Below are 12,723 nucleotides of genomic sequence, written 5' to 3'. Positions count from 1 at the left end.
TTTGTCATAGATAGCTCTTAGTATTTTGAGATACGTCCCATCAATACCTAATTTATTGAGAGTTTTTAGCATGAAGCGTTGTTGAATTTTGTCAAAGGTCTTTTCTGCATCTATTGAGATAATCATGTGGTTTTTGTCTTTGGTTCTGTTTATATGCTGGATTACATTTATTGATTTGCATATGTTGAACCAGCCTTGCATCCCAGGGATGAATCCCACTTGATCATGGTGGATAAGCTTTTTGATGTGTTGCTAGATTCGGTTTGCCAGTATTTTATTGAGGATTTTTGCATCAATGTTCATCAAGGATATTAGTCTAAAATTCCCTTTTTTGGTTGTGTCTCTGCCAGGCTTTGGTATCAGGATGATGCTGGCCTCATAAAATGAGTTAGGGAGTATTCCCTCTTTTTCTATTGATTGGAATAGTTTCAGAAGGAATGGTACCAGCTCCTCATTGTACCTCTGGTAGAATGAGGATGTGAATCCATCTGGTCCTGGACTTTTTTTGGTTGGTAAGCTATTGATTATTGCCACAATTTCAGAGCCTGTTATTGGTCTATTCAGAGATTCAACTTCTTCCTGGTTTAGTCTTGGGAGGGTGTATGTGTCGAGGAATTTATCCATTTCTTCTAGATTTTCTAGTTTATTTGCATAGAGGTGTTTGTAGTATTCTCTGATGGTAGTTTGTATTTCTGTGGGAACGGTGGTGATATCCCCTCTATCATTTTTTATTGCGTCTATTTGATTCTTCTCTCTTTTCTTCTTTATTAGTCTTTCTAGTGGTCTATCAATTTTGTTGATCCTTTCATAAAACCAGATCCTGGATTCATTAATTTTATGAAGGGATTTTTGTGTCTCTATTTCCTTCAGTTCTGCTCTGATTTTAGTTATTTCTGGCCTTCTGCTAGCTTTTGAACGTGTTTGCTCTTGCTTTTCTAGTTCTTTTAATTGCAACGCTAGGGTGTCAATTTTGGATTTTTCCTGCTTTCTCTTGTGGGCATTTAGTGCTATCAATTTCCCTCTACACACTGCTTTGAATGCGTCCCAGAGATTCTGGTATGTTGTGTCTTTGTTCTCATTGGTTTCAAAGAACATCTTTATTTCTGCCTTCATTTCATTATGTACCCAGTAGTCATTCAGGAGCAGGTTGTTCAGTTTCCATGTAGTTGAGCGGTTTTGAGTGAGTTTCTTAATCCTGAGTTCTAGTTTGATTGCACTGTGGTCTGAGAGACAGTTTGTTATAATTTCTGTTCTTTTACATTTGCTGAGGAGTGCTTTACTTCCAACTATATGGTCAATTTTGGAATAGGTGTGGTGTGGTGCTGAAAAAAATGTATATTCTGTTAATTTGGGGTGGAGAGTTCTATAGATGTCTATTAGGTCCACTTGGTGCAGAGGTGAGTTCAATTCCTGGGCATCCTTGTTAACTTTCTGTCTCGTTGATCGGTCTGATGTTGACAGTGGGGTGTTAAAGCCTCCCATTATTGTTGTGTCAGAGTCTAAGTCTTTTTGTAGGTCACTCAGGACTTGCTTTATGAATCTGGGTGCTCCTGTATTGGGTGCATACATATTTAGGATAGTTAGCTCTTCTTGTTGAATTGATCCCTTTACTATTATGTAATGGCCTTCTTTGTCTCTTTTGATCTTTGCTGGTTTAAAGTCTGTTTTATCAAAGACTAGGATTGCAACCCCTGTCTTTTTTTGTTTTCCATTTGTTTGGTAGGTCTTCCTCCATCCCTTTATTTTGAGCCTTTGTGTGTCTCTGCACATGAGATGGGTTTCCTGAATACAGCACACTGATGGGTCTTGAGTCTTTATCCAATTTGCCAGTCTGTGTCTTTTAACTGGAGCATTTAGACCATTTACATTTAAAGTTAATATTGTTATATGTGTATTTGTTCCTGTCATTGTGGTGTTAGCTGGTTATTTTGCTCGTTAGTTCATGCAGTTTCTTTCTAGCCTGGATGGTCTTTACAATTTGGCATGTGGCTGGTACCAGTTGTTTCTTTCCATGTTTAGTGCTTCCTTCAGGAGCTCTTTTAGGGCAGGCCTGGTGGTGACAAAATCTCTCAGCATTTGCTTGTCTGTAAAGTATTTTATTTCTCCTTCACTTATGAAGCTTAGTTTGTCTGGATATGAAATTCTGGGTTGAAAATTCTTTAAGAATATTGAATATTGGCCCCCACTCTCTTCTGGCTTGTAGAGTTTCTGCCAAGAGATCCACTGTTAGTCTGATGGGCTTCCCTTTGTGGGTAACCCAACCTTTCTCTCTGGCTGCCCTTAACATTTTTTCCTTCATTTCAACTTTGGTGAATCTGACCAAATCTGTGAATCTGTGACCAAATTGGTGAATCTGTGTCTTGGAGTTGCTCTTCTCGAGGAGTATCTTTGTGGCATTCTCTGTATTTCCTGAATCTGAATGTTGGCCTGCCTTGCTAGATTGGGGAAGTTCTCCTGGATAATATCCTGCAGAGTGTTTTCCAACTTGGTTCCGTTCTCCCCGTCACTTTCAGGTACACCAATCAGACATAGATTTAGTCTTTTCACATAGTCCCATATTTCTTGGAGGCTTTGTTCATTTCTTTTTATTCTTTATTCTCTAAACTTCCCTTCTCGCTTCATTTCATTCATTTCATCTTCCATCACTGATACCCTTTCTTCCAGTTGATCGCATCGGCTCCTGAGGCTTCTGCATTCTTCACGTAGTTCTCGAGCCTTGGCTTTCATCTCCATCAGCTCCTTTAAGGACTTCTGTGCGTTGGTTATTCTAGTTATCTATTTGTCTAATTTTTTTTCACAGCTTTAAACTTCTTTGCCATTGTTTTGTATTTCCTCCAGTAGCTTGGAGTAGTTTGATCGTCTGAAGCCTTCTTCTCTCAGCTTGTCAAAGTCATTCTCCTTCCAGCTTTGTTCCATTGCTGGTGAGGAGCTGCGTTCCTTTGGAGGAGGAGAGGTGCTCTGCTTTTTAGAGTTTCCAGTTTTTCTTCTCTGTTTTTTCCCCATCTTTGTGGTTTTATCTACTTTTGGTCTTTGCTGATGGTGATGTACAGAAGGGTTTTTGGTGTGGATGTCCTTTCTGTTTGTTAGTTTTCCTTCTAACAGACAGGACCCTCAGCTGCAGGTCTGTTGGAGTTTGCTGGAGGTCCACTTCAGACCGTTTGCTTGGATATCAGCAGTGGTTGCTGCAGAACAGTGGTGGCTGTAGAACAGCGGATCTTGGTGAACCGCAAATGCTGCTGCCTGTTTGTTCCTCTGGAAGTTTTGTCTCAGAAGAGTACCCGGCCGTGTGAGGTGTCAGTCTGCCCCTACTAGGGGGTGCCTCCCAGTTAGGCTGCTCGGGGGTCAAGGACCCACTTGAGGAGACAGTCAGCCCGTTCTCAGATCTCCAGCTGTGGGCTGGGAGAACCACTACTCTCTTCAAAGCTGTCAGACAGGGACATTTAAGTCTGCAGAGGTTACTGCTGTCTTTTTGTTTGTCTGTACCCTGCCCCCAGAGGTGGAGCCTACAGAGGCAGGCAGGCAGGCAGGCCTCCTTGAGCTGTGGTGGGCTCCACCCAGTTCTAGCTTCCCAGCTGCTTTGTTTACCTAATCAAGCCTGGGCAATGGCAGGCACCCCTCCCCCAGCCTCGCTGCTGCCTTGCAGTTTGATCTCAGACTGCTGTGCTAGCAGTCAGCGAGACTCCGTGGGCATAGGACCCTACAAGCCAGGTGCCAGATATAATCTCCTGGTGTGCGGTTTTTTAAGCCCGCTGGAAAAGCGCAGTATTAGCGTGGGAGTGACCCGATTTTCCAGGTGCCGTCTGTCACCCCTTTCTTTGACTAGGAAAGGGAACTCCCTGACCCCCGGCGCTTCTCAAGTGAGGCAATGCCTCACCCTGCTTCGGCTTATTCACTGTGCGCTGCACCCACTGTCCTGCACCCACTGTCTGGCACTCCCTAGTGAGATGAACCCGGTACCTCAGATGGAAATGCAGAAATCACCCATCTTCTGCGTCGCTCACGCTGGGAGCTGTAGACTGGAGCTGTTCCTATTCGGCCCTCTTCGCTCCACCCTCAGGGGATTTAATTCTTTTAAAATTCAATTCTGTTGAAATGTTTACTTCAAGAAGCAATGCGTTTTTGAGAGCTAGTCCTGATATATTCAAATCTTAATGACTTAAGTTGATGGAGCGGACTTCTTTAAATTAGTGATTCCCTAATTTGCCTGACTGTTGGAATTTCCAGGGCATATTAAAAATACAGATTATCCAGACTCTTACCTCTGCAGATGTATTTAGTGGTTCTAAAATGGCACCCAGGAGTCTGGATTTTTCCCAGGGGCCTTGTGTAATTCACATTGATGACCAGGCAAGTTTGGGAAATAGTGCCTTAAGGAGATTTTTCATTAAGCAGTCTTCATTTGAAATGAGGATCATTTATCTTATAATACCCCATGCTTCCTCTTTCTCCTGCCTTCCTCACCTTCTGTTGTCTTTCAGTTCCTAGAAGCTTTAATTGAATGAAAGTTCCTCATGGATCTGTACCTACTAAAAACCACACTTCTGAAGCTACATGGCCACCAGAAGACATAGCTAGTCTGCCATGTAAAAAAGGAAAGGTGGCGTGTGTCCTAAGGGTGCAGGGGTGAGAGGCAGGGAAATGGAGACCCCCACAGCCAGCAGCAGTGGCCCTCATCACAGCCCTCCAGGAGATAGGAAAGGAGGTCAGACGTTGGACAGTAGCCTTTCCTTCCTGCTATAGAACACGTTGTTAACACCAAAAAAGCTGATCTCTTCTAGGAGAATGGTGAAAGCTGACTCTACAACTTGTGCTTTTAATTTCAGGATGGCACAGCTTCTAAATGGCATCTAAGTTGCTGATATAAAAATGAAAATTCTGTGTACTTTGATATTAGCAGGCTTTAAATACAAACCAGAGTAAGATTAAATTGTTTCTTAATCAAATCGAATAATTTTCACATTGGCAGTCCATTCAGCATCTGGCTCATGTTTGGGCTGGGCTGAGTAGTCTGTGAAAGTCTGGAGGGAAATACAGAGACTAATCCTCCATAAGCATTAGGCTCAGAAATACCCTGCTTCCCTGTGACAAGTTTAAATTGATTTGACGCCACCTTCACCAAACCGAGATTGGTCAACACTTTTCACCACTGCCACTGCACACTTTGACTTCCAGTTTTGCTTCCTGTTCTATGAAGATATCCCCTTCCTTCCTTTCTCACATTCTCCCTATAACCTCATCTTCCTTTCATCCACTCTCTCTCATCATTGTCCATCTCTGCTTCCCAAAACCTTATATAGTGCAGAAATTGGCCAATCAGGATTACCATGTGGAAGAGCATCGATTTACTGAATAAGGTAGCTGGCTCCTGGGGGCAGAAAAGTGATTAGACACAGAGATAAAAATCATAATCCCTGCTCTCCTGGACTCACCTTCCAGTGGGGAGACAGACAGATGAACAAATACAACTTGATAACTACAACAATCAAGTGAATTATATAATTTAGACTGGAGAAAGAGAGACCAAATGTTATCATAAGACAGTGTGTCCACTACTTACTCTCTAACAGATTTCCTCATAAACCACTAGGCTTGCCAACTTGTTGCGTAAGAAAATTGGAGGGTCAGGGAGGGGAAATACATATGTCTCTTGGCATTTCATTCCGTAAATACATAAATAACGTAATTATTAATGATATCATCATGTTGATTCAATAAGTTTGAAACCCCAAAATTGATAGTAATCTTTAGAAGAAATTGTATATGTGTCTATGCATGTACATGCATAGACATATACATATTGCTTTCTGAAATTTTCAATGACTTTATGCTTCTTCTGAAGCAGTTCGAGTTTAGAATTTGAGACCCCTGGGTCAAAACATCTTCTTGAGTATACTGAAGAACATTTGGATTAATTTCAGACATGTATTTTGGTTTACATAGTGTTTTTTATCCATGGTAACTTATTTACTGTTTAAAAACATGCTGAGGACAAACAACAGCAGCAACCCTGAATTGAGTGAAAGTCCTGAGAAGGGCTTTTCCCAATCAGTGCATGTGCGTGTTTACACTAATCTCCTGTCTGAACCTAGGAACTGGCTGAATGAGCTAGCAGATGGTCTGTCTGGCTGTATTATTAATGATAATTTAGTTTTATTTGTTTCATTAATTCGTTCATTCATTCATTCATTTATTTTGAGACAGGGTCTTGCTCTTTCACCTGGGCTGGAGTAGGGTGGCAGAATCACAGCTCACTACAGCCTTCGACTCCCAGGCTCAAGCAATCCTCCTGCCTCAGCCTCCTGAGTAGGACTACAGGTGCATGCCACCATGCCCAGCTAAGTTTTAAAAACTTTTTTTTTGTAGAGACAGGGCCTTATTATGTTGCCCAGGCTGGTCTCAAACTCCTGGACTCAAGCGATCCTCCTTCCTTGGCCTCTCAAAGTGCTGAGATTATAGGTTCGAGCCACCACACCTGGCCAGAAATGACATTTTAAAACCAACTATTACCTACACAGATGTTTGATGCTCCCTTGTTGTTTTATTTAAAAATAGGAATGCCTTAGGTTTTTGGCTCATTTTGTTTTATCAAAGATATTAAATGCAGTTGTGAATATTTTTGTTTACCCTCATAATAGCCTGAGAATTTAGAATGAATATAATTATTGCTATTTTCACAAGTAAAATTGGAATGAGAAGATAAAACAGTGGAATACAGGTGTAAGTAAGAACAGCAGAGGCAAGCCATCTATAGAATATTAAAATTTCTTGCATGTGTATTACCAACATTTTCTCATGCCTGAAATCCCAGCACTTTGGGAGGCCAAGGAGGGTGAATCACCTGTGGTCAGTAGTTCGAGACTAGCCTGGCCAACATGGTGAAACCCCGTGTCTACTAAAAGTACAAAAATTAGCCAGGCGTGGTGGCAGGCACCTATAATCCCAGCTACTCAGAAGGCTGAGGCAGGAGAATTGCTTGAACCTAGGAGGCAGAAGTTGCAGTGAGCCGAGATCACACCATTGCACTCCAGCTTGGGGGAAAAGAGCGAGACTCCGTCTCAAAAAAAAAAAGCAAAAAAACCCCCAAATAAACCAAACCAAACCAAAACAACAACAACAACCAAAAACAACATTTTCTAAGGCAAGCAAACCTACTAAGCTTTATAAGGCCCCCATCCCCCCAAGTATTATCCTTTCCAGGTACCCCAACATTAATGACCACAACTGGTACTAGCCTTGTGACATACAATCCCAGCACATTGTTGGGCTCTGATGTTTTCTAGGAATTTTTTCTTTACAGCCTTATTGATATTAAGCTCTATTTTCTGAAGACCTGGTTTTTATAAACTGTATATTTTTGCAGTTGAGGGAAAATGATCTCAGGTCAGTCAATCCGCTGTTGACCCACAAATGAAATGAGGTAGGATTATTGTTAAGATGGAGAGGTGTCTGCATCGTCCTACACTTTTTCCCAGCCTCCAGGTGACCATATAATTAAAATATCCTTGATATTTCTACGTAGTTTAAGTTGCTTTTAATTCTAGAAGCCCTCAATCTTTCTCCATTCAATTTAAATGAAAAGGAATTTGAGTATCCAGAACACACTCAGCACTCACAAGCAAAGCAAGAAAAATGGAAACATTATATTCAATGCCCATGTTCTACCCCAGGATGAAATGAGGCATTAATACTGAGAGTTGTGATTCTAAATAAGTCTTAACCTCATGCACATCTTAGTTGTTCAAAAATGTGTCATGTCAGCAAGGTGGTAACAGTGAAGATTTTCTACAATCAAAATAGTATTGTTATGTTCTGTTGTATAAAATAGAAATAAATGTACCACATTGATCAGAAGAATCACACTAGCATATTCTGGCAGCTTAATTTTTTTATTATTATACTTTAAGTTCTAGGGCACATGTGCACAACGTGCAGGTTTGTTATATAGGTATACATCTGCCATGTTGGTTTGCTGCACCCATTTACTCGTCATTTACATTAGGTACTTCTAATGCTATCCCTCCCCTAGCTTCCACGCTAGGACAGGCCCCCGTGTGTGATGTTCCCCGCCCTGTGTCCAAGTGTTCTCATTGTTCAATTCCCACCTATGAGTGAGAACATGTGGTGTTTGGTTTTCTGTCCTTATGATAGTTTGCTCAGAATGATGGTTTCCAGCTTCATCCATGTCCCTGCAAAGGACACAAACTCATCCTTTTTTATGGCTGCATAGTATTCCATGGTGTATACGTGCCACATTTTCTTTCTTTTGTTTTGTTTTATGGAATAAAAAGTTCGGCCTTTTTACTGCATGAAACTAAAATTGGGAAAGTTGTGCGTGGATGGGGTGGGAGGGGGTTGAGGGGAGCAGGAGATGCCCTCCCCACCAGCTCCTGGATAATGACACCTCACTTCTTGCGTGATTTCTGGCATCTTCCCGCCTGCAATGCCAGCTCTCTCAGCGTCTTGTAGAAGGGGGGATCACACACTCATCGTAGTGCTTGGAGAATAATTGTCATTCTGAAAGGAGTGGAGGAAGTTCCCTCCTAGCTCGCCCTCATCTGGAGGGGTGCCTGGAGGATTGCTAATACTATTTACGTTGTTAGGATAAGTTTTTGGAAGCCATCTATGTCGCCTGACCCTAACAATCCGTTCATGTGGTGTGGCTCCATGCCGCCCATGCTGCCCATCCGACCGTCCGAGCCGGGACCCATCGGGAAGTTGGACCGGCTGCCTCCAGGCGGCACCGGATTAATCATTCTGTAGATGTCGCTGGAATTTGTTGAATCTGAGGGACTGGGCATAGTGGATGTTCCTGGAGGGCCGCCACCACCAGGGGGTCCCACATAGGTACCAGGTGATGAGGAGGAGTATGGAATTGAGTTAGCACTGTTAGGATTGGGCCAGGGTCTGCCGGCTCCCGGGCCCATGTTAATCCCGGGCGTGGGGGGCCGAGGGAATTGCGTGGTGGTCTCATGCCGCTGCCGTAATTCTGTGGGCTGGGACCCGTGGGCCCCATGCCTCGGGGAGGGTTCATTCTCTGCATTGATCCTCCCATGTGGGGGTGGCCTTGTCGTGCGGGATCCATGGAATTGGGCAGCAATGGCTGTGTCCCAGGAACTCCTCCCGGAGGCTGGTTTCCCATTCTGATCGGGGGGCCTGGGGCCGCCTGCGTATCGCGGTGACAAAAAAGGCTGACTGTGGGGTCCCATCATGCTGCTAGGATTGTGAGGTGCAGGCTGTGCGTGCGGCGAGGGCAGTGACCCCGGAGGACCCTGAAAGAAACCTGGCGGGACTCGGCCTCCAGGCATCCCATCCTTGGGGGAATGTTGCCAAGCACGGGGCTTGGGGCAGCTGCTCCACTATAATCATGAAAGGCTTTTGCTTCACTTGAATGTTCACAAGTATCTCTCCTTTTAGGAGCTGCACAGTAAAGGTCCCAAAATACACACCACCACGAGTGCAAAAACCCAGGCGGTTCTCCCAACGTGATGTTTTTTTCCCAGCGAATCTCCGATAAGAAGGTCTGTGCAGATTTCTGTGCTCCTACCTGCAGTAAATATTCGTAGACGTATAAAGCTAACTTTTCCCCAGCCTGCCCGTCCGAGGGCACCAAGGAGCCTTTGCCTTTGGCAAACATGGTTTGCAGGGAAGAGGGCGCCCAGCCTCCCCACAGCCGCCACCGCTCCGGCTCTCCCGAGCTGTCCCTCGCTCCCGGCCCCCTCCCAGGCGCTCCCTCCCTCTCTCGCTGGCTGGCGCTCTCCTAGCAGCGCTCCCCTCCCTCCCGAGCAGGCGCTGGCTCCGCGCTCTTTCCAGCTGTCAAAGCATCAGGCCTGGCCGCGGCCCCATCGCCCTGGAACTCCTCCCGCGCCGGCTTGGCCTGGGGGGCCGCCGCCGCCTCCCGCAAGGCCGCCCGCTCTCCGCTAGCTCGCGTGCTCGCCCGGTTCCGCCTGCGCGGCCCTCTGCGCCCCCAGCACCGCTGCCGCCGCCGCCGCCGCTGGTCTCATGTGTCACATTTTCTTAATCCAGTCTATGGCTGATGGATATTTGGGTTGGTTCCAAGTTTTTGCTATTGTGAATAGTGCCGCAATAAACATACGTGTGCACGTGTCTTTATAGTAGCATGATTTATAATCCTTTGGGTATATACTCAGTAATGGAATCGCTGCGTCAAATGGTATTTCTAGTTCTAGATCCTTGAGGAATCGCCACACTGTCTTCCACAATGGTTGAACTAGTTTACACTCCCACCAACAGTGTAAAAGCGTTCCTATGTCAAGCAATGGCAACAAAAGCCAAAATAGACAAATGGGATCTAATTAAACTAAAGAGCTTCTGCACAGCAAAAGAAACTACCATCAGAGTGAACAGGCAACCTACAGAATGGGAGAACATTTTTGCAATCTATCCATCTGACAAAAGGCTAATATCCAGAATCTACAAATAACTCAAACAAATTTACAAGAAAAAAACAAACAACCCCATCAAAAAGTGGGCAAAGGATATGAACAGACACTTCTCAAAAGAAGACATTTATGCAGCCAACAGACACACGAAAAAATGCTCACCATCACTGGCCATCAGAGAAATGCAAATCAAAACCACAATGAGATACCATCACACAGCAGCTAGAATGGCAGCTTAATTTTTAAAACGCTATATCAATAATTTAACCACATAGATCTGTCAGTTAGAATAAATGTTACATATTTAATTGACAATAATTTTTTGCTCTCTTAGAGACAGGTAGATAGACTTTGGGTTCATCAAATGGTTCTTTTTTTTTTTTTTTTTTTTTTTTTGAGATGGAGTCTTGCTCTGTCACCAGGCTGGTGTGCAGTGGTGCTATCTTGGCTGATTACAACCTCCGACCCCTGGGTTCAAGCGATTCTCCTGCTTCAGCCTCTCAAGTAGCTGGGATTACAGGCGCGTGCCACCACGCCCAGCTAATTTTTGTATTTTTAGTAGAGACGGGGTTTCACCGTGTTGACCAGGATAGTCTCGATTTCCTGACCTCGAGATCCACCCTCCTCGGCCTCCCAATGTGCTGGGATTACAGGTGTGAGCCACTCCGCCAGGCCAGTTCTGACATATTTTTAGAAAGATTAGGCAAATGCTATGGTAACTCAGTTATTCATGCTACATGTCATATTATAAGTAGGAGAATTCAATATTCATGATTTTGAAGCAATTTCAGAGTACTATAATCACCACACTTGACAGACTTCAGAATTCATTGGAAATCTCTGGAAATAATTAGCAAGTTATTAGCACAGATTCCAAACAGACCTTCAAAATGCATTACATAGATTTGCTAAAAGAGATTGTCAGTCTGCCAAAAGTAGTCACTTTGGTTTGATTTGCATTGAACGAAATTTTTTAAATGTAAAGCTAAACTCTTCAGGATCACTGCACTGGGTTTCTATAGGACAACACTGAACGGGGCTGCCACTGAAACACCTTGGATGAGAGCCTCAAACTCCCTGAACACAGCTTCCAGCACACTACTGGGAGAATGATTGGGACTCAAAAATATGTGCAATGAATGTACTTACGAGCTTGTTGGAAAGGAAGTAAAGAGGTTGTATGTAATTACCTCAAATTAGCACTACTACAGATAAAGTAATAATATTGATAAAGTAATTGATAAAGTAATAGTAGTGCTAAAGTCATACTAATCAAGTAGTACTAATAGCCCTATACTAGTAGTAATAATAAAGTGGTATTGCTATTGATTCTATTGGTCTGTCTACCTACCTATCTCTCTAGATGGGAGGGCATAGGATGTGGCTGATGAGACTGGGCTTAGCAGTGGAGAGCAAAGAGCTCGTGCATGCTTTGAACAGGTACGCACAAAAACTTGGTATCGTGTGACTGTTCTGAATTCCAGAACCAGGCTAAAAGGTGGAACTTTTGTTTGACTATTTGTGTGTCACATTTTCCTTTTGGTCTATTGTCTAACATATGCTGCTAGAATTCTTTTTACTCTGACTACCTTTTAGGTGGTTAGATGACGCTGTTATTGACGAGATCACACCCAAGCTGATCAGCGATCCACCCAATTCTTGCACCTACAGCAAGGCCTTGGGAGAAATGGTGGTGCAGCAGGAGAGCAGAAACCTAACCATCGCCATCATAAGGCCCTCCACTGTGGGAGCAACGTGGCACGACCCTTTCCCAGTAAGCCCACTCACCTGGATTCTGTGTTTTGCTTCCAAATTAAAATTCTTCTAGCCCAATTACTTTCTGATGTCGTTTCTCCCCCTCCTCCTCCTTCTCTTCCTTCTTCTTCTTCTTTCTTCCTCTTCGTCTTCTTACTCTTCCCCTTCCCCTCCTCCTCCTTCTCTTCCTCCTCCTCGGGATGTATAGCTAAGTGCAGCCAATCAAGTATGAACCCATTATACTAGGGCAAAATTCCACTTTGGGATCAGGATTTACCCAGCATGCAGCTTCTCTGGCACTTACCCTGACTGTCCTAGAGTTGAATGGAGATCTTAAATTAGCTTCTAATTACTCTAGCCTCAAAATTCCCATGGGTGATGGTTTCATATCTTGGCTTTCCCACTGTAGTTTAAACATACCGAATGTTCTTAATGGTCACATTGGTAGTATTGCAACTGCCAGGGTAAACAAGGGTTACAAAGTGCACAGAAGGATCTCAGCTTGGGAATACTGTTTTTTCTAACCTCAGTATAGCGCTATGTCCTTTTGAAAGTACTTTGAATTATA

At 43.8% G+C, this 12,723-nt stretch overlaps 1 protein-coding gene and 1 pseudogene across 1 annotated transcript in view; one reads left to right on the top strand and one right to left on the bottom strand.

Moving 5' to 3' along the window:
• LOC107966644 (fatty acyl-CoA reductase 2-like) overlaps positions 1–12,228 on the top strand; it is a 56,225-nt gene extending 43,997 nt beyond the window's left edge. The window contains exon 6 of the mRNA XM_054678840.2: positions 11,997–12,228. Within this exon, the coding sequence (XP_054534815.2) occupies positions 11,997–12,228 (232 nt within the window). The remainder of the gene's footprint in view (positions 1–11,996) is intronic.
• LOC112207945 (single-stranded DNA-binding protein 3-like) lies at positions 8,453–9,657 on the bottom strand (annotated as a pseudogene).
• Positions 12,229–12,723: the final 495 nt, after the last annotated feature.

Source organism: Pan troglodytes, chromosome 13 (assembly GCF_028858775.2).
Source record: "Pan troglodytes isolate AG18354 chromosome 13, NHGRI_mPanTro3-v2.0_pri, whole genome shotgun sequence".
Lineage (NCBI taxonomy): Eukaryota > Metazoa > Chordata > Mammalia > Primates > Hominidae > Pan > Pan troglodytes.
The sequence above is the reverse complement of the archived record's forward strand: the minus strand, read 5'-3'. Positions and strand labels throughout refer to the sequence as shown.